The sequence below is a fragment of the Panthera onca genome, chromosome B1 (genome assembly GCF_046562875.1).
Source record: "Panthera onca isolate mPanOnc1 chromosome B1, mPanOnc1 haplotype 2, whole genome shotgun sequence".
Taxonomy (NCBI): domain Eukaryota; kingdom Metazoa; phylum Chordata; class Mammalia; order Carnivora; family Felidae; genus Panthera; species Panthera onca.
This window is the reverse complement of record NC_138342.1, coordinates 196,911,952-196,937,348: the sequence shown is the minus strand read 5'-3', so window position 1 is coordinate 196,937,348 and position 25,397 is coordinate 196,911,952. Positions and strand designations below refer to the sequence as shown.

General features: G+C 42.6%; 1 protein-coding gene across 1 annotated transcript in view; it reads left to right on the top strand.

Annotated features, from left to right (window-relative positions):
- Positions 1 to 4,592: 4,592 nt before the first annotated feature.
- Positions 4,593 to 25,397, top strand: part of LOC144616005 (uncharacterized) — a 137,299-nt gene continuing 116,494 nt past the window's right edge. Inside the window, exon 1 of the mRNA XM_078445098.1 lies at positions 4,593 to 4,828. Within this exon, the coding sequence (XP_078301224.1) occupies positions 4,812 to 4,828 (17 nt within the window). The 5' untranslated portion in view covers positions 4,593 to 4,811. The remainder of the gene's footprint in view (positions 4,829 to 25,397) is intronic.

The window sequence follows — 25,397 nt, the reverse complement described above, 5'->3', positions numbered from 1 at the left end:
TTTTGTAGCAGAGCAACTTGCCCACGCAGAATGCTTGGTATTGAGCGAGCTGTAGGTGCCTGGCATTAGTATGTGTGCTTCGCATATACTTCTTGTTAAATGAGCTCACAACAACCCCATGAGGGATTATCGTTCCCAGTTTAAGGACAAGGAAACTGAGAGATAGGCGAGCAGCCTCCCCGAGGCCATGAGGGTCTTTGGTGGAGCCAATATTCACACCCTGGCATCTACACGAGAGCTTGAATCATCTTCCACGAAGGCTGAGCTGTTTCCTCAGAAACATGGGAATGATCGAACCTTCTTTCAGACTTGCTGTGAGAAATAACTATGTGTGGAAAAGAACCTTCTAGCATTCGGAGCGTATAGCAGGATTTTAGTATTTCTCTGAAATGGGCATGTGGGGGAGTTGAGCGGACAGAATCGAACAGTTCACAGACTTTAAAGTCTCTCAGCAAAGACGTAGTTTTTTTTCTCTCTCTCGTACATATAATTACAGAACAAGTTATGTCGTTATTTCACTTGATGCAAAACGGTGAGTCTTGCTTCGGTGTTTTTCTAGTAAAGATGGAAAAAGACCAATTTCTTCAGTCAGATTAGCTTATTAGTGGTCATGAAAAGTATGGAAACATTTACCCTCATTTTAACCATGCAAAATAAGAAGGACCAGGTTAAAAAAAAAAAAATCAAGAAATAGACCTTTGGCTGGAAGGAGGTGTGCAAGACAAAATGTGCCAGACAATGAAGGAGATGAGGTTCTCCCGGCCATTGCGATTGGGAGAACATTCATTTCTGCAAGAGGATGTTTCAAAGAGGAAGAAGACTTGGCATTTTATAGAGGTAAACAAGGCAATCAAGAGGCAGCCTTGGGTTCTCGGAGTGTGTGGGGAGGTGATCCCTGGAAGTGAGTAGCTTCCCGGAACTTCCAAGGTAGTGAAATGTCTCAACCACTGCCTCCTTCTGGGAGCACAGGGCTCAGAAAATTTTAACAGCGTCCTTGCTACCAGGACCGCTACGAGAACCGCAGAATCCTCTGGCAACACCGTAGGTCGGTATCCAGGAAGTGGTCATCGTCAAGGCAACGCGTTGCAAACCTCATCAGGAGACTATGAGCATGAAACACTTCTATGCCACATGGTTTGTAACTTAAAAAAATTTCTTTAATGTCTACTTATTTTTGAGAGAGAGAGAGAGAGACAGAGAGAGAGACAGACTGTTAGCAGAGGAGGGGCAGAGAGAGAGGGAGACACAGAATCCGAAGCAGGCTCCAGGCTCCGAGCTGTCAGCACAGAGCCCGACGCGGGGCTCAAACCCACGAACCGTGAGATCGTGACCTGAGCCGAAGTCGGACGCTTCACCGACTGAGCCACCCAGGCGCCCCAGACTTATAGTTTGTAACTTAAAGATTGACAGTTCACAAACCACCAGCTCTTCACCCTGGGTTATATCACAGCAATAACAAATTCAATGAAACCAGTATTAACATACTTTCCATCAGGTTCTGAATATTTTTATTTAAGTCAGGGCCTCATGGTGTTTCTCTCCACCTGCCATGTATCTACTCAAAATCCTCGATGACCTTTCCGATCGATAATGACCTATACCGGCAGCAACACTGTTAACAGGTTGTGAAAGCGCCCCCGGGGTGCTCACCCTTACTAAGTAGGAAATCAGAAGCCTCCCCTTCGCCGCGGGAGGAGGAGGGAGGGGACCCTGGGATTGAGGCAGAGGCTCCGCCTTCCCGCCGAGCGTCAGGATGTCAGTCTTACGTCAAACGCTGACGTCACTCCCTTCTTGCAGGCGTGTTTTATCCAGCAGCAGGCGTGAGTGTAGTAAGAGTGCGAGAAAGAGGTCACGGTCCCATAGCTTTAACAGGATGGTTCTCGTTGTCCTGTGTGATCATTAGCTATTGTCCTTAGTCTCTTACTGTGCGTAATGTATAAAGCACCCTTCCCCCCCGGGTGTGCATGTACTGGGGAGGACTGAGTCCACTGGGCCGGGTGCCAGCACAACGAGGTCCCCTGTACGGTCCCTGGGGCCGGGTTTGCCTCCTGGTAACATCTTCCACAACTGGCAGTGGGAGGAACCCAGGCCCAACAAGCTCTACGAAGTTTAATGGGAGAAAGAAACAATGTATCCCTGCCTCGCGGCTTCAGTGAATTCTTTAAGCGAGGCGGCACAGGCGGAGAATTTTCTACGTTAAGTCAAACGGTTTTTATTCATTTGAACCTGTAAAACCACTAGCGAGGGAAGTCATCTTCACCAAGGCGCTTTTCCGAGTTTCTTGGTTTTAAAATTTAACTTCTCTGCAGGAAAATGTTGTAGGGCCAAATCATTTCGCAAAGAGCCTTCAGGGCACTGGGCTCGGTGCCGTCTCTGCGCCTTGATGCCCTGGCATTTCATAGGACCCTCATGAAGTGGAAATTCTTCACCTTGCGCAGCTGTGTTCAGGTGCAAGGCTGTGGAAAAATCGACTCCTTGGCGATGGTCCTGTTCGCAAAGGCTGGTCTTCTGCTGATTGCTGGAGCTTTGGTGCCCTCTGGTGGTGTCGTTGGGGAAAGCAAGAGCGCTGTATGGGATCGCTGTGGCAGGTTCACAGGCTCAAGTGTGTAAAGAAAAATTACCTGTAGAAAGGGCACTTGTCAATGCATTTAGTTTTCCCTCACATGGAAATTGATAAAGCCTTTGAGAGTGTTGAGGTAAGGGAAAGCAGTATCTAATCTCATGAACTGAGCCCAGAGTCAAAAACCAGTGTCAAAGAAAAGAATTATCCATCTTTCAGAGGGGCTAACAGAAATAAATCTGTTTTTATCGCATGTGTGTGCACCTTGCCACTAAATCCCCTCTCACTGAAACAAGACAAGGAAGTTTTGTTTATTTTCTTTTGTTTATTCTTCTTTAAGACAAGGAAGTTTTAAGAGGTCACTGAAAATCCGAGTAAAAACAGACCCACTAACAGTATGCAAAATACGGTATTTTCTGGGCAGTCTGAACAACAAACTTAGAACAGTAGATGGTGTGGCCCTACAGTAAATAGCATGCAAGCATTTTACTTTCATCCTTTTGGGGTCCTGATGTTTTAGAGAGATCTCTTCAAAACATTTTTTATTGTTACATTTATTTATTTTTGAGAGACAGAGAGAGACAGAGCACAACTGGGGGAGGGTAGAGAATGAGACACAGAATCCAAAGCAGGCGTCAGGCTCTGAGCTGTCAGCACAGAGCCCGGTGTGGGGCTCGAACCCACAAACTGTGAGATCATGACCTGAGCCAAAGTCAGACGCTTAACCAACTGAGCCACCCAGGCGCTAAATAGATTAAGACGGGTTTTAAAATCCAATTTTCATTGGTCATTATATGAATGTCAGCGTATTTGGACTTGTTCTCTTTGTACCGTAAGGACAATCTATTTCTTTGCTTATTTTTTCTCTTGTGTTATTTTGGATTGAGCCTTTTTCTTGTATTTAATTTTTATTTAATTTTTAATTCATTGATTTTTTTTTTAAAGTTTATTTTGAGAGAGTGTGTGCATGTGAGCACGGGAGGAACACACAGAGAGAGAGAGAGAGAGGGAGAGAGAGAGAATCCCAAGTAGGCTCTGCTCTTTCGTGTGGAGCCCAGTGATTCAGGGCTCAGTCTCACAAACCACGGGATCATGACCTGAGCCAAAATCAAGAGTCAGATGCTTAACCGACTGAACCACCCAGGTGATCCTAATTTTTTAATTCACTGATTTTTTTTAACGTTTATTTATTTTTGAGACAGAGAGAGACAGAGCATGAACAGGGGAGGGGCAGAGAGAGAGGGAGACACAGAATCGGAAGCAGGCTCCAGGCTCCAAGCCATCAGCCCAGAGCCCGACGCGGGACTCGAACTCACGGACCTCGAGATCGTGACCGGAGCTGAAGTCGGACGCTCAACCGACTGAGCCACCCAGGTGCCCCTAATTCACTGATTTTTAAAAGAATTATGTAAACCTTGAAATAGTACCATGCATATGTAACAAATTCTTAGGATTCATAAATTAATAGTTAGGAATATAAGGTCTAAAAAACGTAAGCTCCAGGAGAGGTGGGGGTGTTTGTCTACTGCTGTAGTCCCAGCATCTAGGAGAGTGGCAGGTGTATGCGATCTACGAACACTAGCTGTTCACCTACTTGTGACCTACATGCTGCTGCTGTCCATCATTATCTATTCATGTATTTATTTGTTTAATTTTTTTTAATTTTTATTAAAAAATTTTTTTTTTTTTAACATTTATTTAATTTTGAGACAGAGAGAGACAGAGCATGAACGGGGGAGGGTCAGAGAGAGAGGGAGACACAGAATCTGAAACAGGCTCCATGCTTTGAGCTGTCAGCACAGAGCCCGACGTGGGGCTTGAACCCATGGACAGTGAGATCATGACCTGAGCCGAAGTCGGACGCTTAACCGACTGAGCCACCCAGGCGCCCCTATTTGTTTAATTTTTAAGAAGATTTCTTGTTTAAATGTTTATTTTCCAAATCTTAAATTTTTTTTAATGTTTACTTATTTTTGAGAGTAGGGAGGGAGGGAGGAAGTGAACAGGGGAGCTGCAGAGAGAGGGAGACCCAGAATCCAAAGCAGGCTCCGGGCTCTGAGCTGTCAGCGCAGAGCCCGGCGCGGGGCTCGAACTCATGAACAGTGAGTGCAAACAGTGCATTTATTTACTTTATGTAGGATCTAGTTGTACTGTGGCAGGAGAGCCTCCTAGGGTATGTGGTTCAACCCGATGGCAAATCAAGTTTGCAGGAATCTCTTTGCTGGAGTGAAAACAGTCCTTGGCAACTTTTATGGAGCTGTTGACCTGGTAAGCGCATTTTTCTCTTTCTCTTGTGCCCAATAAGCCAGAAGTTTGCTTTTACAGTAAAGTAAGTTTTACTGTCTTGCTTCTGGGCATCCGTGTTTTCTGTTTTTTCCTGCTATGATTTAGTCAGCAGGGAGCCTCCTTACATCACCGTCTTACAGGATGGATAATACCCATTTAGAACTTTGGTGACATTATGTTGATAGGATTTTGTGAACCAGCTTATTCGTATACATGCATATTAGAGGGTGGGAGCTTTTCCCCCCCAAATTTCTGGGAACTGCCACTATGGTGAAGTGTCCATGGGTTCAGAAATCTGGGTCATGATAATGTGTCATTTTTAAAGTTTTTTCATTTGTTTCTGTTTTTAATTTTGAGAGAGAGAGAGAGAGAGGGAGAGACAGAGAATCCCAAGCAGCCTTTGCACTGTCGGCACAGAGCCTGACACGATCCCACGAACCATGAGATCATGACCTGAGCCAAGATCAACTCAGTCACTTAACGAAGTGAGCCACCCAGGTGCCCCAGTATATCACTTCTAAAGTGAAAGGCACACAGTAGCCCCTTGTATCCACTGCCGCTGGGAAAGCACCCTCTCTTCTTGGGCATCTTTGGTTTACGAGACAACATATAGCGTAGTTAGGTGCCGCTCCAATCCAAATACTCAGTAAACCAGTAATTCCAGGGCTGATGGCTCTGAATGTGGCCCAGAATAAAAGAAGATCCTTCTGTTTGCCCAGTTTGCTACGCAAGCAATTCCGCCACACGTCCTGGTGGATCCGGTGGGGCCGTGAGAGTCTGCATCTGGTCGGGGGGCCGTGTGGAGCCTGTGGTTGGCTCTGGTAGGTGAATTAGGGTGAATGCCCTTGGGGTTTTGGAGCAAAACTCTGCTCTCTTCAGAAAGCAAATACTCTTTTCAGAATAATTCCTGGCTTACTATCAGGCTTTGAAATACCAGGTAACTGTAAGACTTGAGGGAAACCTCATAAAATACGTTTTTTTCTGATCCGTGAAGCCGTAAGCCATTCCAGTTCTCCAACATTAAACCGAAGGGATTATATGGGCTCATACAAGCTCTGGATGAACCAATAAGCTCCCTGCCATCCATCCCTTTTTCAGTCCACATCTGTGACCTATACTGAGTTACCAGAGGGAACAATTTTTTGAATTTGGCTTCTAGATGGTCCTACACGACATTCTGGCATCAGTTAGGAGTGATAGGCTTTTAGCGTTAGGGTACCCAGAGATGGCCTTGGGATGATGGAGGAGGAAATCTCAGTGACTCTCATGATGTACTTCCTCTGGATGGAGAGGGTGCAAGAGGTATGGATGTACACCAATTCTTGGGGACTTGCTCATGGCTTGGATGCTCGATCAGCTCCTGGAAGGAGTAAAATTGGAGAATAGGTGGCAGGTAAGATTAGGGAACAGTGTGTGGAAGGACGTCCAAGACTGTGCCAAGAACGTAAAACGTTAGTGACTCAAGTAAATGCTCACTGAAGGGCTCTCACTGAAGACATAGGTCTTAATGACCAAGTGTCTTACAGATGTTAGGTTCTGTTTTTCTCTCCTCTGGTTCTTGTTCAATGGGTTCAGAACAAAGTGGCCATGTTAGCAAAGATGGCGGGTTTTCATGGGTTCAACCACAAAGATCCCTCGTGCTTGCCACACGAGAAGTGGTTACTACCCCTGCTTACTACTCAGAGTCCCAGTGGCACTGACCAATGGATGGTCGACCCGTAATATCATGTTATGCCAAGGAAAATGGGGGGCAGTCCTGTCGCCTAGGGGTCACTTGGTTATATTGGACCCCTTCTAAGGTGAAGAAAGCAGGGATTTGCCGTTGCTGGAATGGAAACTTATTTTGAATACAGACTGGTGTTTTTTGACACCAGCTGTGAATTTTCTGAATGCCTAATTCGCAGTATTAGTATCATTTATGACACACTTTCTGAATGAGGAAGTTGTTTTAGGGCAAAAGAAGTAAGGCTGATTTTTGTGCAATAAAATAAGCATATCCAGAATAGCTGGTCATTTATAATGGTGGAATGGCTTTATGAAGATTAATTTATAGAGTCACCTGACCTGCAACATTTGCAAGCTGGTGGTACTTTCTGATAGGATGCAATACATACTCGGAACCAGCAGGTGGTGCTGTGTTTCGTGGCCATCATCAGAGTCTAGGAATGCAGAAGGGGCCATCTTTCCTGTTTACACTAATGACCTGGGGTGCTTCTTGTCCTTCTCATCACTGCTCTACTCTAAAGGCCCTACACTCCAGAAATAAGCATCCCCCAGCCCCCGCCACCCCCCAAAGAAACAAAGATGGTTCTATTGAACTGAACATTGAAACAGGAACCTGGCCCTTTTGGGATCCACATGTTGGGAGGAAGTTACTCTCTTGACTGAGGATATTTATCTTTATTATCAAGCAGAAATATGTTGCAGGTACATGATGAAGCAAGGCAGGAATGAGAGGTCAGAGAGGTTAAATATCCATGGACTCTGGGGCCCTTGTTCAGTCACTGTGTCCGAAAGTCGCAGGCATATTCAGCATACACAGCTTCCTCAGGAAAGGTTGGGCTTGCCTGATGCACAGAGACTGGGTAATACCTCGCTCCCTTGCTTGCATCATGTTAAGGTATGCTTGTTTCCCCAGTGAAGTAGATTTAGGAGTTGCTTTATTTATTTTATATTTAACTATTTGTTTCTATCAGGGTTGTCTGGATTATGCCAAAATACAAAGTACCCCCAATTTTCAGTTGCTTAATAACAATATACATTTATTAAAAAATTTTTTTTGAGAGAGAGAGAGAGAGCACAAGTGAGTGAGGAGCAGAGAGAGAGAGAGAGAGAGAGAGAGAGAGAGAGAGAGAGAGAGAATCTTAGGAGAGACAGAGAAGTGGGGCTCACCCAAAGGGAGGCTTGAGAGAGAGAGAGAGAGAATCTTATGAGGGGCAGAGAGAGATGGGGCTCACCCGAAGGGAGGCTTGAGCTTACCCTGTGCAGGACTCGAACTCATGAACTGTGAGATCATGACCTGAGCCAAAGTCTGACGCTTCACTGACTGAGCCACCCAGACGCCCAGTTTATTTTTTACTCATAATCCAAGAGAGTCTGAGAGGTAGAGGAGGCTCTGAGTTCTGTAATCAGAGTCGGAGAATTATTTGTAACCTATATATGCAGAACAGTATGAAGTTATCAGCCAACTTTCAGGTCTGAAACTCCCATAGACCTATATTCTCTTTAATCTTGACCATGGCTGCTGTCGGGGATACGGAGTGAGTCTGCTCGCTCCTGTAGGGGCTGTTCTTTCTGGTGCCACTTTATCAAGAAGCCAATTTTTCATCTTCACCAAACACGGTCTTACCAATACCCAGAGTTAGCTTCGAAGGGAATTAGAGAGCCACATTGCATCAGAGGGGGCTTCTTTTTAATACGGTAGCACAAATGGAACCATAGGGAAGTGAATGCAGCGTGAACCGGGTGTCCTGGATGATTCAGGAAGCAACATCAGCAGCAGCAAGAAAGAGAAAGGTGGTTGTAACCCTGGGCTCGGTTGGCTGTCAGTGCACGGAAGGTTGAGCTAAGCACAGGGGTTTGCACAAGACTGCTCTGGGTAAATGTACAGTGGCAGAAATAGAGAATAAAAGCAACTCTAAAGGATGATTGCCAATGAATGGGTGAAATATACATACATATATATGTGTGTGTGTGTATAAACATATTTATACTTGTGTGCACACACTTCACACACATAATATTTCACCTCTTGTGAGAACATCTATCAGCATCTTGTATGAGAGACTGTTAAGGATAAGCTCACAGATTTTTATGTTTTTAGAACTTTCTGTCCAGCATATTTCATAAGTCAGTTTAAATTATTCTTAAGCAAGTAACATTTTCGTTGCCAACATTTTTGTTACCTATGGCATGGAGATCCCCTCCGATCCTTGACCACTGCATTAGTTAGCTAGCCACTGGGAGGAATAGCAAAAGAAAGCTAGCATTTTTAGTTGATTTCCACTAGATGGTACTATCTGAGTTCAAGATTCAACCCCTTGTATATTTAATGCAAGAATTTGAGTAATTATAGAACACATTTATATTGTGTTACTCTTCCCTTCTACGTTAATATTTAAAACGATGTCCAGACCACTGTTTCCCATTTTGGAGGTAAAATGATAAAAATTTTTAGCCCCTGGAAATTTGAAAACACAGTTGACTTCTTAAGAGCTGATATGATGTTTGTATTATATTTGATATTTTTATTGTAACTTACAGAAATTATCTCTTTATTATAAAACATAATTCTTGGGTCATCTTTACATGTGTTGTTAAGTTTTGATCATAGCTATTTTCCTGTACAGGTGGAATAAGCATTTCTAAACCACTGAAAGACTAGGGGCTCCATTTTCCAAATTTTATACCAGGCGAGAAAACATCCTGAGTGGCTATGTTTGTATGTAAAAATAGACTACCTCTGAGTACTTAGTTTCACTTCAACTGTCATAAGACATTAAAACAAAAACAAAAATTCTGCAAAATAAACAGTACTCCTTTCAATTACTGAATGGGGAGTGTAGTATCTATTGATTCTCTGAGTGTGTTATTCCAGCGTAATAAGGAACCTGACAGCTCAGCTTGTTTTTCTTTGCTGTGAATATACATTCAGAAGAAATCTTAGGAGATTACCTAATCCATCTCAGTCATTGTACAAGCAAAGAAACTGGAGATCCAGAGTACATGTTAAATGGGTACTTGGGAGAGGAAGGAAAGGAGGGCTCTCTCTGTGTCTCTTTTAAAATTTATTTTTAAGAGAGAGAGAGAGAGACAGAATCCAAAGCAGGCTTCAGGCTCTGAGCCATCAGCACAGAGCCCAATGTGGGTCTCGAACTCTTGAACCATGAGATCATGCCCTGAGCCGATGGTGGACACTTAACCGACTGAGCCACCCAGGCGTACCCAAGACAGGCTCTCGTTTCCTTGTTAAATACAGTCTTAATGGTCTGCGGGTCTTTACAAAGTACTTGCTCATAGACAGTGTCCAAATGCAGAACCAGATTGTGAATAAAGAATCAGGGTCTCCCATTAGTGTTTATGGACAATCCTTATTATCGTTAATAAAAGTTGCACAGTTAAAAGGTGGCATGAAATGGTACCGGCACCTGAAGATACGAAAATATCATGTCCCTTGAACCAGTCTGCACAGTGAAAAGTTCCGATCTTGCGGTAAGGTAGAACCAAAGCATTAATTACTCCTCCTACAACCTGTGTCATCTTGGACAAGTTCCCGCACATCTTTGGCTTGGCTTATCTATAAAAGAAATGAAAAATGTCTACTTCTTGGGAGTGTAGTGCAGCCTAAATGAAACGACACGGTAGGCTTTCAGTAGCCATCCCCTCACTTCATTAAGAAATCGTTTTTAAGATGGAAAATAAGCTTGAAAGCCCAGTTGAAGCAATGGACGAACAAAGTCTGGTGACAGGGATTTCTCCAGCTGGGGACCACGTTGTACTTTGAGCCCTGTAGTGATTGATTCTGATTAATTTCTTGGTCCTAGATTTGCAAAGATCATTTGATTGCTCGCAAAGACCAGGCAGAGCTGAGCTGATGGGAACCCATTAGCTTAAAGAAATCAACACTAAGATATAGAAAGTTGCAGGCAACAGAAACACAGTATTTACAGAGGTTTTTTAACTGCTCTGGGTCTCCCTCGATTGGACCTGCCCTAATGCAACACCACAGAAGCACGCGTTGTCTCCCTCCCCTGACACCGCGTTACCCTTTTATTCCTGAGGATTTATACCAGCCTGGTTGTGTTACAGATCATAGACATGGATGGATTCTAGAATGGTTAACTGTCAGCATTTGCGTGCTTGAACTTTTTGCTTTTCATGGCTCTTCTTATCCAGCAGGTGTCAGTCATTGTCTGTAGCTGGGCTGGGCTTCCTCTCGCCTGCCTAGGACCAGCTGAGGAGAAATCACCTCTAGTTGTGTCAAAGTGACGAGTTTGTTGAACTGTAACAATAATAATCCTCCCCATTAGCCTACAAGGAACTTGAGGCATTTTGTACTCAAGCAAGGATGAATTTTTATTTTCTCACTTAATTAAAAAAAAAAAAAATCTCCATCACAGTTTCCAAAATGTATAGCTGGGCAATAAATGAGAAAACACAGAAGGCAGGCAGGGAATTTAAATTTGTGGCAAAATAATTTGTACGTGCATGAGAAAGGCAGTTCACTCCTGGATGTCAGTGCGAGGTTGCTGTTTGATTCTGTAGCTTAGAATAAAAAAGTCATGCAGTTGGCAGTGTATGTTTGTGCAGATGTGTGTCTAACAATGTGCTTTGAAATCATCCCTACAACAGCAGCAAGCATTCGTTATATCCAGCCCTTGGTGCCGGCATAGGGCTTGTTGGATTAGGGCAGATTTTACAAAATCAGAGTGAAACAAGCTTAATTTACATGAGGGAGGTTTTCTCCCATTTCTAAGTGAAAGATGGTTTCTGTAAAAGAAAATACATTACATGCAAAAGTTCACGTGTCCTTAGATGTTTCTCAAACTTTGGGTTTTAAATCCCGCTTTGTCCTTTTCATAGGGATTAGTGATTTGTGAATGCTCTATTCTGTCTCCGCTCATAAATGGTGACCCTTCCTGATGGAGGTACAGTGAGCTTCCCAGGGGATCAGTGTAACCTGCTTCTGCCCTTCACCTACATCCTCACTGGCTACGGGCCCTTTGCAACCAGAAAAACAAAGCTCACCCAGTTTTCCTTCGTTTTACTTCTTCCGGATTCTTTGGCTTTGAGTATAATTTGAGTATAGCTTTGAGTATGGCTTTGAGTATAGCTTTAAAATTCAAAAAGCCAGTTTTAAGGTCTTTATATTAAATAAGTATTCAGCAGGAAACGGTCAGTGACAGAAAAGGTGCCCGAGTAATCACATTAGGAAAACAACAAAGTGTGATACGAAGCAACGATTTGATCACGTTCTGAAAAGTGGTACAGTTCAATAGTTTGAGTGGGAAAATACACGGTTATATTGTAAAAAGCTTACATCCGACATGACCAAAAAGACCTGTTCCTCAGAGTCTCCATCCTAAATGTCACTTGTTAATGCATGCATCAGAATTCACAAAGTGGAAGAGAACACGAGAGCCTTGTCCCTCCTTCATTCACACCTGGTCGCTGTAGGAGTGACCGCGTCCTCAGCCATGAGACTCAGGCACTAGGGGAAGCGAGCAGCCCATCCCGGAGACGAGCTGCTAGCCTTGCAGAAACACTGAAGGTGAGCTTCTCTGGCAATCGCTCTGCGGCAGTATTTTCACAAAAAGCCACAACAGGCGCCCGGTATCTCTGCGCCCTGATTTCTGCATGCACTTGAATATTCAATGCCAGCGATGGGCACAGTGCAGGGAAATAAACCCACTTCTCACCCTCTACCCCCATCTCTGATCTTAAATAGATGTCAGCTACTTCATCATCGTCCTAGTTGTATGAGACGTTAGGTCCACATAGTTTATTATTTTTCAGTAACGTTTCTGAAATGCGGTAGGTTAGAGATCTCTGGACTTCTCAATTTGCATCACGGATGCTAGTGACGTGAAAGTTTTGTTCAGATTAGTCCCCACCGGAAGTACTGGTTTTTAGTACGTTGCATATACATTAGCAATTTATATTTCATTTGAAATACTGCTCTGATCATTGCTGCAAGAATTTAAAGCTAATTTTCATATTCTAATAAGCCTTCTCTAATGTTTTGTAAACATAGTTTACATTTGTGGTGACTGAGAATGTAGGAGATTTGCTTAAAAACAAGAATGGCAATTATAACTAGGGTCTCTTGTAGGTTGAACATTTTTTTTTTTTTAATTCCCTGTGCCACCTGTCAAGAGCTGAGCTGCCAGGTGTTGGAGTAGTCAATTAAGACAACAAGCCAAATGAAAGTACCAGGCGAGCTTTTAATCACTTTCTGAGGTAGGAGAAGCACTGGGAAAATTCCCCCCCACGGAACAGCGCTGGGTGAGGACCAGATGTACCCTCCCAGACAGGAGGGGGGGTTGTGTCCTAACTCCCGAACAAAGACACCTGCCACTTTGTGGGCCCAGGAGAGGGGGGATGGGAGGGTGCATGGGGAGGGCAGGGGTACCCGGGGGAAAATTCTGGCTACTGAGTCAGCGTTGAACGATGTATCTCCAGGCACACCCCTTGCCCCCAGAGGTGCCAGGGGAAGGCCTCAGTGGCAAGCCTTGCACAAAGAGGCCTCTGTAGGGAGGGCCCTGGGCTCACACTGCAGATATGCATCAAAGCAAGTCTGGCCAGGGGGCCGAGTCCTTGAGGGCACCTCCCTTTCGAGACTGGCCACACCCCCCAGCCTGGGGCAGGGAAGGTGGCTTCTCCCCCTGAGGCCAGCCCGGTAGAGCCTTTATTTACAACTGCTTATGGTCAGGCTCGAAAGATCGCACGTAGGTTTTTGGCCAGAAGCTGGACTTCTTCACCATCATCCTAGTTTAGGCTGACATCCGCTCCTTCTGGGATTATTGAACTGCCTTTGTCCCTGCTCTCCACCCGCCCGAAGATTGTTTTCTTAACATAATCCATCACACCCTTGATGGCCAGGCGGCTTGTGTCTAAATCGCTGGTTTTGTTCCGTTATTCCTCTGCTCTGCGATCTAGTGCAGACCACTCAGGTTGGCACTCAAGGCCTTTACCGGGCTGCAGATTCTTGCGGCAGATCCACAGGTTGCCACTACTGTCCTCCTCGTTCCTCCTGGGCCTGCGACGGTCTCCTCTTGTCCACGTCTGCCCCTCTGAGCTCTGGTCTTTCTCTCACGCCTGGGACAGCTTTGCCCGCCAAGTCCAGCCGACATACTGTATCTCCAGCTGAGGACGTCTTCTCCACGGACTCAGTGCCTTGCCCCACACTCATTCTTTTTGTTGTCGTGGTCCAAAAAGTCTTCAGTCTCTATTTTCTTCGTTTTTATCACCACACTACTAAAATGCCGGTGTTTGTTTAACAGTTTGGAATTTTCCTCTAGGTGTTTATTTTTTTAAAGTTCATTATATCCCCACTTAAATGTCAGGTGTGATGTCCTCATCTTCTGTGTTACATGTGGGCGCTTCCTAGGTGGCAGGCACAGGGCTTGGTATTTCCATTTTGGTCACCAGATTTAATTTTCACAAAGGTCTGCAGGTCATGTGATCTTTATCATGATTATATACATGATAAAACTGAACCTCAGAAAGTCCAAATATGGGTGCCTGGGTGGCTCAGTCTTTAAGTGTGGGATTCTTGATTTCAATTCAGTTCACGTCTCCAGGTTTGTGAGTTCGAGCCCCACCTCGGGCTCCATGCTGATGGTGCAGAGCCTGCTTGGGACCTTCTCTCTTCCTCTCTCTCTGCCCCTTCCCTGCTTGTGTTCTGTCTCAAAGAAACTTAAAATGAAAAAAAAAAAATGTTCAAATAATTTTGTCATGACTGAAAGACTGGTTAATTGACAGTACAGAGGTCTTTCTTGCTCGGTCCAGGCGTTTTTCTTGTGCGAGACGCTGCCTCTGTCCTGGAAACCCAGAACTGGCAATAAATGGATGGGATGTCATGCTGATTTGTGTTTATAAATTCTCTGCCCTAAGAAAAAGCATCGCTGATAAGGTTATTCATTCTAAGATTTTGTTACCTAAAAAATGGATACTTAATGGTATGTTATTAACACTGTTGACAGTGGGACAGGGAGGCACGGGCTCTTGCCCTTGAAATCCAAAGTCTGGAGGCTTCCTCCACTCCGTGCCATTTTGCTGAAGGTACTGAAACCTTTGGTCCTCGGTTTGCTCATTTGTCACATGAGAAGGTCTCATCACTGATTTCTTAAGTCCATTCCATGGATTAGATTCCATACTATTCTGCATTGCTGCATTGAGTTTGGTTTAGAAGAGAGTCCTCAGTCCTACCTCTGTAGTATCCCCTCTGTGTCTCCACATCCTGTCATGGTGTCATCTTTCTCATAGAGATTTTGATCTGATGACCAGAGTATGATGCTGTTTTCCCCTCTTTTCCATCACATGACGTGAAGTGCTACATCTTTGCCCCTGAATTTCTCTGAAAAGGTGCCATGAAAACATTGGTATCTGTATTTAAAGGGTTAACCTAAGCATTGCTGTTCGTCTGCTGATCCGACCAAAGTCAGAGCTGTCATACTCTGTCCAGTCAAATAAAAAAGTTACATGGAGTTTCCCATCTCTTCAAATTCTGAACATATTTTTAAAAATACTTAATAATGTTTAATAACATTGCCATTGGTCCTTAAAATGCATTAAACCGTTATCTTCATAGCAGATATATAAAAAGACTCAAGGACACACATTTGGTGGAAATATAAATCAGAAAACAAAATCCATAGACTTCTTTTTCTAGCTGTATCGGCGTGGGGGGGAAGCAATGGAAATTTACTAATTGCTTTATTACATGAATAATATAGTTCTGTACTTGAACATGCTTTGTGTATGAATTTCCAAATATGGGCTAGTGGGAAGTCAAAGCAAAATTAGCGAATGTATCTTGGTATATTTCTCATTGTATGATCAGCGTATGTTTTAAAACATTGATTTTTCTCCTCACTGATTTTGCTTCTTGAGAGAAGGGAAATGATGCAGGATGAGTTGGTGAGAAAAGTCAAGGGGACAATAGTAATGAGTCATGCTGTGAGTCTGGGTTTCACAGATTCCCATGTTAGCAAAAGTGCTCGTAGATGGAGATGAGAGAGGAAAACATCCCAGCTGTTTTGAAACATAGTATGGTAGCCAAGAAGAAAGTTCAAATCTTAAAAAGCAAAATGAGCGTTCACGTCATTACATACTGCCCCGTTTCCTTGAATTATGGCCGTGAGAAATTGATTTCTGTGCCGATTGGATTCACTGGCAGTTTCCTTTCCTACAAAGGCCCCACAGGTCCAGTTCCTTTTCCTTTTCCTAAGGAGCAAGAGAGCCCTCAGCTTCATTATAATTCACACTGCCCATCCCTATAACACAAACCAAACTGATATGGCATTTGCTTTGCTGAACAGAGGTAGCCTTCGGAGACCTCCCACGTTGCTTTTTAGCTTGCCGGCTTCTGATAAGAGAAGCTGCCAGGCTGGAAAACAATGCAGCCCACGTCTACGCTGGCGATTTCCTTGTTGGTGTGGAGACGAAGCTACACCCTCTGTGTGCCGGCGTCCTCCACCCCGGATCTCTGAGATCGCAGCCTGGCTCACAAGCATTTCTACTGATGATAAAGTCAACATCTCACTGGGCTGCAAAGTGAAAACAGGCTTTCTGCGTGGGGGCCTGTGCCTTGACAAGTAGAGCTTTTTTTTCTGTGGCCAACCTTCTCTCCTTTCTGCATATGGGTCTCATTAGGAAAAAGCCTAGCATTGGAGACATCTATTTTCTAGTAAATATGGTAGCTGTCGTACCAGAGAGCAGAGTTTTGAAAAATTATCTTTCTCAGGTTCATCATCTCACAGTGATCAGAGAGACTTAGGAGCGAGACTGCCTGTCTGCCTGGGTTGAACCCACCATCAAGAAGGATGCGGGTCTCCCCTGCCGTTTTCCTATTACTGTGTCACTGCATTCTCTCTGTGGTACTGAGCTCCTTAGTTCTTTTGAGAGGAAGAGAGAAATGATTCTAGTTTCAGCTGTGGCTCTATTTTTTGTTATTTATTACTATTTTTTATTTATTTTTTCTTTTTTTTTTTTTTTTTAAATTTTTTTTTTTCAACGTTTATTTATTTTTGGGACAGAGAGAGACAGAGCATGAACGGGGGAGGGACAGAGAGAGAGGGAGACACAGAATCGGAAACAGGCTCCAGGCTCTGAGCCATCAGCCCAGAGCCTGACGCGGGGCTCGAACTCACGGACCGTGAGATCGTGACCTGGCTGAAGTCGGACGCTTAACCGACTGCGCCACCCAGGCGCCCCTATTACTATTTTTTATATCTGTATTATTTAGCCTCCCCTAACATTAGCAGGGTCTGGAGTAGAAGCGTACAGGTAGGCCCACATAATGTCTGGCTAAACATCTAGAAACTATAAACCAAGCTAACGGTCTGTTACATAAAACATGTTCTATTCTCCCATCTTAACCAAGTCACCTTCATTATGACTTGGCCGTGCAGGTCTGAGTTTAAACTTCTTGGACCACTCCAGGTTCTGGGCTGGAAAGGGGACGGCAGGTGTTGGAGCCGGCCTCTGGCTTGTGACTTCTTTTCTCGTGTTCGGCTCTGTCCCCCACCACGAGAGGCCTCACACGCACAGGTGTGGATACTTCAGCCCAGATACATTTCTAAGCTCCATCCATACGTTTCCCATGCAACAAACTGATGCCCCTTGATCACCTCCAGGCTCTGCAGACGGACCTTACTATGCATTCAGCTTCCTACGTAACTGAGCACTGCGTCACAACAAACTTACGAGGTAGGTACTGTGATTAGGTGCGGTGTACAGAGGAAGAAACCGAAGCACGGAGAGGTCGCACGGCTACTAAATGATGGAGCCAGGCTGGCCACCCGCGTGGTTTAACTCTATTGCCTCTGCTTTTAAGTCATGACCTGAGTCTTCCTTCTAAGGAAAAGTGCGTTTCCTGATGCATAGTAAGAACTGAGTATGCCATATTAGAATTCTTGTTATTGACTATACTTAGTCGATTGTAATACATGAGTTGAAAGTAGCGGCTGCTGTCTGGAGGCCGAGCTTCCACTAGCAGGAAAACAAAGTGATTTTCAGCCAATATGGAGGCTGGATCTCCACTGGTCCAGTGGCTGTAAACAACGTGTGCCACGTTTTTGCTGCCTGGGGATGACCTTCTCCATGCATGGCTTCTTTTATTGAAGCCTCCAAATTCAGATGGTATCCTGAGGATGAACTTCCATGTTTATGACTGTTTGGATTTTTATCTTTTTCTGTATTGAAATACATTAAAATAGATTCCATATAATTCTTCTATGGGACTTGGTCTGAGCACACAAGAATGCACTTCTTGATATCACATCCTCCTCAAATATTTCTGAGGGGTACCGTAAACACCAGTTAGTGTGCTAAGTATCATGGAGGGGAAAAGGGATATAAATATAAAACGCTGTACGTTAAATAACCATTTCATGTAATTACACGATTTTTATAATTCAAATGGGTCCTGCGTACTGTATTTTCTCTTTAGCTCAGACCCTTTCTTGTTGTAATAATCCTGAAAAATAATTTCCGTGTCTTTCAAAGTATCTATTACTCGCCCCATCTCCCATATCTAATGTAAAGCTAAGTTGTTTATCTAACAATTATGAGTGGATTCAGTAGATTAGTGTAATGGCGTAAGGCTGTTCCAACTGTTTCCCTAAGGGTATGTATCACAACATGAACATTTTGGCAGACTCAGCAGCGTGCTACTATTTTTAAAGTCCGCATTTTGATTTTTAGAATACTGTAGTATAGAAATCTTGGTATATCGAAGAATGATTTTTAAAAAATTTCTACATGTTGGATTTCTCACTGAAATGCATCTAATTGAAAGTCCAGATTGGGGCACGTGGGTGGCTCAGTCAGTTAAGTGGCCAGCTCTTCTTGCCTTCAGCTCCGGTCATGATCTCATGGTTTGTGGGTTTGAGCTTTGCATTGGGCTCCACGTTGACAGTGTGCCTGCTTGGGGATTCTTTCTCTCTCTCTCTCTCTCTCTCTCTCTCTGCTCCCTCCAACTCTCTCTCTCTCTCTCTCTCTCCCTCTCTCTCTCAGAAATAAATAAATAAACTTAAAAAGTGTAAGTCCAAAGTCATGTGCTTTAAACATTAAAGTTAGTAGCCCCAATATGCACGTACACTATGCATTTACACGTGTGACTACAGCAGTAGTGGAGTGGAAACATTGTTTTAGCAATTTTGGCTGACTTGCCCTGTTAAAAACTTGGATTGAACTTCCTTATGAAGGTCATTATTCTTTGGCAGAATTGATTTCATTGACTGATTACTGTAGTGTGAAGACACAGTGGTAGCATATCTTTGTACTTCACGTTCCGAGTGGAGACAACGGGAGCCCTATTGCGACCATCCTAACAACTGTGCTGTATTAGACTTTACAGTTTTCTCTCCGCTAGACAGACTGTGTCTTTCTTCCTGTCAGTGCTCTAGCTATATCCCCTATCTGGTCGTTATATGAGATAACTTCTTTTTTTTTTTTTTAAATTTTTTAATATTTATTTATTTTTGAGAGAGAGAGCGAGAGAGAGAACAAGCATGAATGGGGGAGGGGCAGAGAGAGAGGGAGACACAGAATCCGAAGCCAACTTCAGTCTCTGAGCTGTCAGCATAGAGCCCGATGTAGGGCTCGAACCCACGAGCAGTGAGATCTTGACCTGAGCCGAAGTCCGACCTGACTCAGTCACTGACTGAGTCACCCAGGTGCCTCGAGATAACTTCTTAATATTCCCCTTAGTAATCATATTCTCTTACTCTTTCAGCAAGACCACTTTTGCAGGGTCTTGTTTTCAGACAGTTGACTAAGTCTTATGGGTATGGGACTTAATTAGAACCCAGGGCAGACTTAACGTCTTTAAAGCTTAGAAATTTCCAGTGGCTGATAAATTAAATGCAGTTGGTCATGTTGATGGCTTCTTTCTGAGACTTTGGGTTAATGCTGTTATTACTACTGTTACTATTATGGATCAAGAATTTGTTATGTTCCAAGTTCCACAAGAAAAAGAGGCCCAGAAGGATTAGATGTCATGTTCAAGGTCACCCAGCCTGTAAATGACAAAATCAGTGTGAACATACAACTGTTTTACTGCAGAGCAATTGTGCCTAACAATGAGGTTAAAATCCAGGTTTGTGACCTGATGTAGTTTTCCTTGTGCCAAGGTCATTTCTTTCAGCTAACCTTTATAGAGCACTTTCTATATGCCAGTAGGATCTTTATAACATATTAGCTCATTATATCCACAAAACAATTTGTCATCTGGAAACAGTTTTAGATATGAGGAAATGGAGACACAGAGAGGTCAGTTAACATGGCTGATGTCCACTTGGTCACCATGAAAGATGCTCATCTCCTGTATCCTTCTCTGTATCCATCTCTGTTGCCTACGTGCCCTTCTGAAGGCAAATTGAGTAGTCACGACTAGAGACCTAATTCTGTGTTATTTCCACGGAGCCAAATTAAGCTAGCTGTATCGTCACCTCTGGATGTGGTAACGTTATGTAAAATCCAAAGATCCAGTGCAGATTACATTAAGCATCCGTAAAAGGCATTGCATGACTTATAGTGAGTCACTTCTTAATTTTGATTATTTAATGGAAGAAGGGAAAGGGATGGTTTAATCAAAACCATGCTGAAAACTGTTATTGCTAAGGCTTTAAAGGTTAGATTATATTTTGTTTTAAGGTCTTTGTGAAATTCAGTGGCCTTGAAATTTTGTAATCCTCAAATCGGCTTTAATTAATTTATCAAATCCTTTTAGCAGGATTTGTTTCAGCGTTTTTGTGCATCTACCAAAAAGAGCCTTATTAGTTTTCTGTAATCTTTAAATTAGGTTTGCTCATGTGACCTAATACTCTGTGTGACTGATCTGATTTACAGTACCCCCAAATAAATGCAGTCCTTTATTTTAATATCTAGTGTGATGGGTACCCACTGTCCTCCCCTCCCCAAATATGATGCCATAAATTTATATGAATAATATAAGATACACTCTACAAATATGCCAAGATTAAGATTTAATTGTTCTATTTCACCTAAGGACATCTTCAGTAAACACTGATAAAAGCTAACACTTTGGTTTAAGATAGAATTCACTTAGAGTTGTTTTATTTTTATTTTTTTATTTAGAAAAAAAATTTTAAATGTTTTTATTTTATTTTTGAGAGAGAGAGACAGACAGAGTGCGAGAGGGGGAGGGGCAGAGAGAGAGGGAGACACAGAATCTGAAGCAGGCTCCGGGCTCTGAGCCATCAGCATAGAGCCCGATGCGGGGCTCAAACTCACAGATGGTGAGATCATGATTTGAGCTGAAGTCAGACACTTAACCGGCTGAGCCACCCAGGTGCCCCTGGAGTTGTTTTATTTAATATTCCAGATTAATTTACCCAACCGTGGGGTTAAATTTCTTATCATGCCTTAAAAATCCCTCTGATTTTTAGTTCTCTGATTTTTCTGATCAACTCTTCAGTGAAAGAATGGAGAATGCCAGACTATATTTACAGTCAAATATACTACATTGCCCCTAAAAAGTTCTCAAAAAAGTTAAATAGAAAGACAAGTAAAAAGGCAACACACAATTTACTTGAACCTTTTCTCCTGACATCTTATACATCCTTGTCAAAATTTAGTGAGAACTAAACTTTAAAAATCCTATACTTATACTCAAATCATACTTTCCTTGAGTTGTAACCAACTCAAGGTGGTGCTTGCCAAATGAAGAAGAAAGATATTTCATTCAGATGAATAATATGAAATGGTGATTTGGTCAGGTCAAAAGATGATGGCTCATTCACAAGTTATTTGTGTGTAGATTTGAAATAATGGGCTGTGGTTTCCAGGCTAAAGAAAGAAGGAAGACTAGAGATTGAGCTCTTGAGAGGATAGGAAAGCATCCAAGAGTGGAAGCTCAAGAGTAGATTTAGTGCTGGGGCACCTGGGTGGCTCAGTTGGTTAAGCAACCAATTGTGGCTCAGGTCATGATCTCAGGGTTTGAGAGTTCAAGCCCCGGGTTGGGCTCTGTGCTGACAGCTTAGAGCCTGGAGCCTGCTTCGGATTCTGTGTCTCCCCCTCTCTCTTATCCCTCCCCTGCTCATGCTCTGTGTCTCTCCATCTCTCAATAATAAATAAGCATTAAAAAATTTTTTTAAAGAGTAGATTTAGTGGGAGCAGAAATTAGCGTCTGGGATTATTCTTACAGGGTGTAATACCAGAATATGCCATTGTAGGTGGAGGTTCTGACAAGGACGACCCTGGCTTACCACGTGATGTGTGAGGGCCACAGATGTGATGAGAACTGATATAGAAGATGTCTGGGAAGTACCACACCAGGGTTTGCGTGATTCATTCCCACAGGTGCAGAAATCACCAAGAGGGATCCTAGGAAGGGAAGACCATAAACCAGGAGTCCTAGCCCCCAAGAAACCTACTTTCGCTCCAAAGGAGGGTTATTGATTCAGTGTGCTGAAACAAGAGTCTGAAAATGGCAGACAGTATAAGGAAAAGTGCTGAGGCTTTGGAGGATGTGGGTAAATTTGCGACTTCTGAGAGAGTTTGAAAACAAAAGGAGAGTCTACAGGGGAAAGTGAAGTTTCCCAAAAATCAGCTGGAGAAAGGTTTGTCCTTCAGTAAACAAAAGCTTAAGAATGAAAGGATTTTCCTTTGTGGTCAGTATAATAGAGTTAAGGAAAACAGAGTGGAAATGGCTAAAAGGTAGAGGTGGGTCAGGTAGAGGGGGTTCAAGGAGGAATTGAATTGGCTTTTGATGAGAGCATAGTTCTTAACCTTGTTTGGGGAGTGGCTCAAGATCCAGGAGTAAGAGAAAAAGAAGAGTTGAGACATGAACTGAAGGAGGAAGGACAATTGTCACCATTGGGAAGGGTCTGTGTATAGAATCAACCTGCGAATAAATTCAGGTGGGGGAAATCTTGCTGGACAAACCCAGTGCACTTTAGCTTTTGTTGACATGAGATCTCATACCAATGAAAACTGTAAACATATAGTGTATATATGCCTGGCATTGTGCTAAGCTCTTTGAATTCACTGTTCGTCTCAAGAGTTGTTATCCGCATTATTTAGATGAGGAATCTAGTTACTGTGAGTTAAGTGACTTACTCAGGATAAGTTGCGAGGGCTGGAATTGGCACATAGGTTGGTTTCACTTCAGTCTGAGCTTTGTGTCACCACGGATACTACACCTCTAAGAGAGCATATATTGGGATGAATCTCATGCCGCACAGCTCCTTTGAACCCTTTATTAGATTTTTATTGCTTATTGCCTAAAACCCAAAATCATTAGTGTCCTAAATGCCCCTCAGGATGAGGACTTGCCTGCTGATGAAGACTCGTCTTCCATGAGCTCTGTCTTCCCATCTGCACATCAGCTGTACACGTGTACCTGCAGGGGAGAGCACCGAGCTGTCTCTTCCCTTTGGACCTTCTGATTTCCTCTGCCCTGGAATATTGCTCTCTTTACTTCTTTGCCCTTTCCCATTCATTTCCTCTCCCACCAAACAGATGGCGAATTTTTTCAAGAATCAGTTCAAGGTTCTCATTTGTTTTGGTACCTCCGTGAATACATCTTATCTTATTCTTCTGTTTCATTCACTTACCAACAAATATTTATCAGACTCCTACTGGCAGTATAGCTGTAAATGAGATTATATTTTTGACCAAGTAGATCTTTCATTCAAGTGAATTGGGGGTAAAGGAGACCATAGTCTCACTTATAGAAATAACTCCTGAAAACCTTTTTTTTTGTTTGTTTCCCAACCTCCTATCAATCCATCTTTGCAGTAGATAGAGATTTCAGTATTATATAGGAAACTGGATGAATTATTATCATAGGCCTGTTAAGAAGTAAATCCATCAGCTTAAGTGTTTTCAATAGTAAATTAAAAAGAACAAAAATAAATGAACTAACAAATTTTAAAATAAGGTGACATAAAGTTGGATATAATACACATGAGAATCTGGATTCAACAGATAATTTTAGAGCAAAAATATAAATTATAAACATTGAATCAAGACAAAAAATGTGAGTCAAATGATAAACAGCTATGAAAGAAATTGGAAAACTTAGGGGGAAAAGGCCCTCAAAATGGCTCTATGGTTGGTATTTAAGTGGAATTCTTTCCGAATCTGAGGAAGAAAAAATTTCCATAGTATGCTATGTAATATTTAATTTAAAAGTGTTTTATTTTCATGTCCATTTTTCCTGATCCTGTATCATTTAAAAATCTTTAGTTGGAGTCTGTTATTTAAATATTACATAGGTTCCTAGTTTTATTGAACTGTGTATGATGAGTAATCTGTAACAGTTCTACACTGGGGATTCTATTATGTTTGCTTGGTGCTTCATGATATAGTAATGTTTTTATCGTAATTGTGAAAGTGACAGCCCCTACCAATAAAAGCTTTCTGTTGGAAAAACGAATAGAGGGAGCTACTTTTCTTTCACCTTCTTGCCGATTCCTGGTCATCTTTGTCCTTCCTCTTTCATACTAAGGATTCTTTGAAGTTAATGTCATCAATCTTTATCGTCCTCTGTCTTCTTGCCCTCCAGATGCTGCCTTGTGTTGTAAACAGACTTGTCTTTTAGAGAGATTGAGAAGGGAAAAAATCGATATTTACTTACTGATTTACCATTTCTTGTGGTTTTCATTCCTTTCTCCAGCATCTAGTTCCAGTCTTCCTTCTGGTACCAGCTTCCCTCTGCCTGAAAAACAACTTTTAGTGTATTTTGTAGTGTAGTTTGGCTGGTAACAAATGTGCTCAACTTTTGCTTATCTCTAAATGCTTTATTTTTCACCCTGGATTTGAAGGTATTATTGCTTGATCCAGACTTGGGGGCTGGTGGTTTTGAGTTTTCAACATGGTAGTGATGTTGTACCACTGTCTTCTGTCCACCATTGCTTCTGATGAGAAGTTGGCCATATTTTAGATAGTCTTTCCACTGTTTACAACATGTCTTGGCTCCAAACCCCACTTTTGGGTGTTTTTGAGATTTTTAAAATTTACCTTTTGCTCATCCTTTCAGATGATTGTTTCACAGCTCTTTCCGTTTATATTCAGTTACTTCTGCCTCTTTCCAAATTTTAAACTAATGACCTAACTTCAAGGTTATCTAAAAAATAAATTACCAAATCCACCAACATACATGTATCTCTTCCCTCATACGCTGCCTTCTTTCTCATACATTTGATACTTATATTGACTGCTCCATTCATGATCTGCATTCCTCTTGGTATGTATGGAACCTGCTGCTCAATTCATTCCCTTTTTAAGTTACAGCATTGATTTCACTGTCTCTCACAATAATTTCTGTTAACATTCAAACATTCTTCAAGGTCAGTCTTGCAAAAAAAACCGGTACCCCTCCAAAAATCCTTCTCCAACTCTTTGTGTTTTTAGGTAAATGCTTTGAAAGGGTTATGTTTGTTGTCTCTACTTTTCCATCTTTCTTTTTAGAATCACTTTGACCCAACTCCCTTGGCCAGTTGTCCTTACCACTTGATGAAATGGTTTGTATTAAAGTCACCAGTGACTACAATCTTAAACTAGATTTAACTTGATTTTCATCTTGCCAGCCTTCTGAGAAGCATTTGGCACAACTGTTCTCTCTTTCCTGCTTGAAATCCTTCTCTTCTTTGGGATCCCATGGCACCATTTTCTTCAGTTTTTCTTTTAGTTCATGCAGTACTCCTTAGATTCCTTTGCTGGCTTCTCCTCTTCTGTTGGATTGCTGAATGTTAACATTAAACAAATTAAACATTTTTCAAAGTGATAAATTTATAAACTGTCTTACTTAAATCCAGATATAATATGTCTACAAAACCCCCTTGATCATTTGATCAAG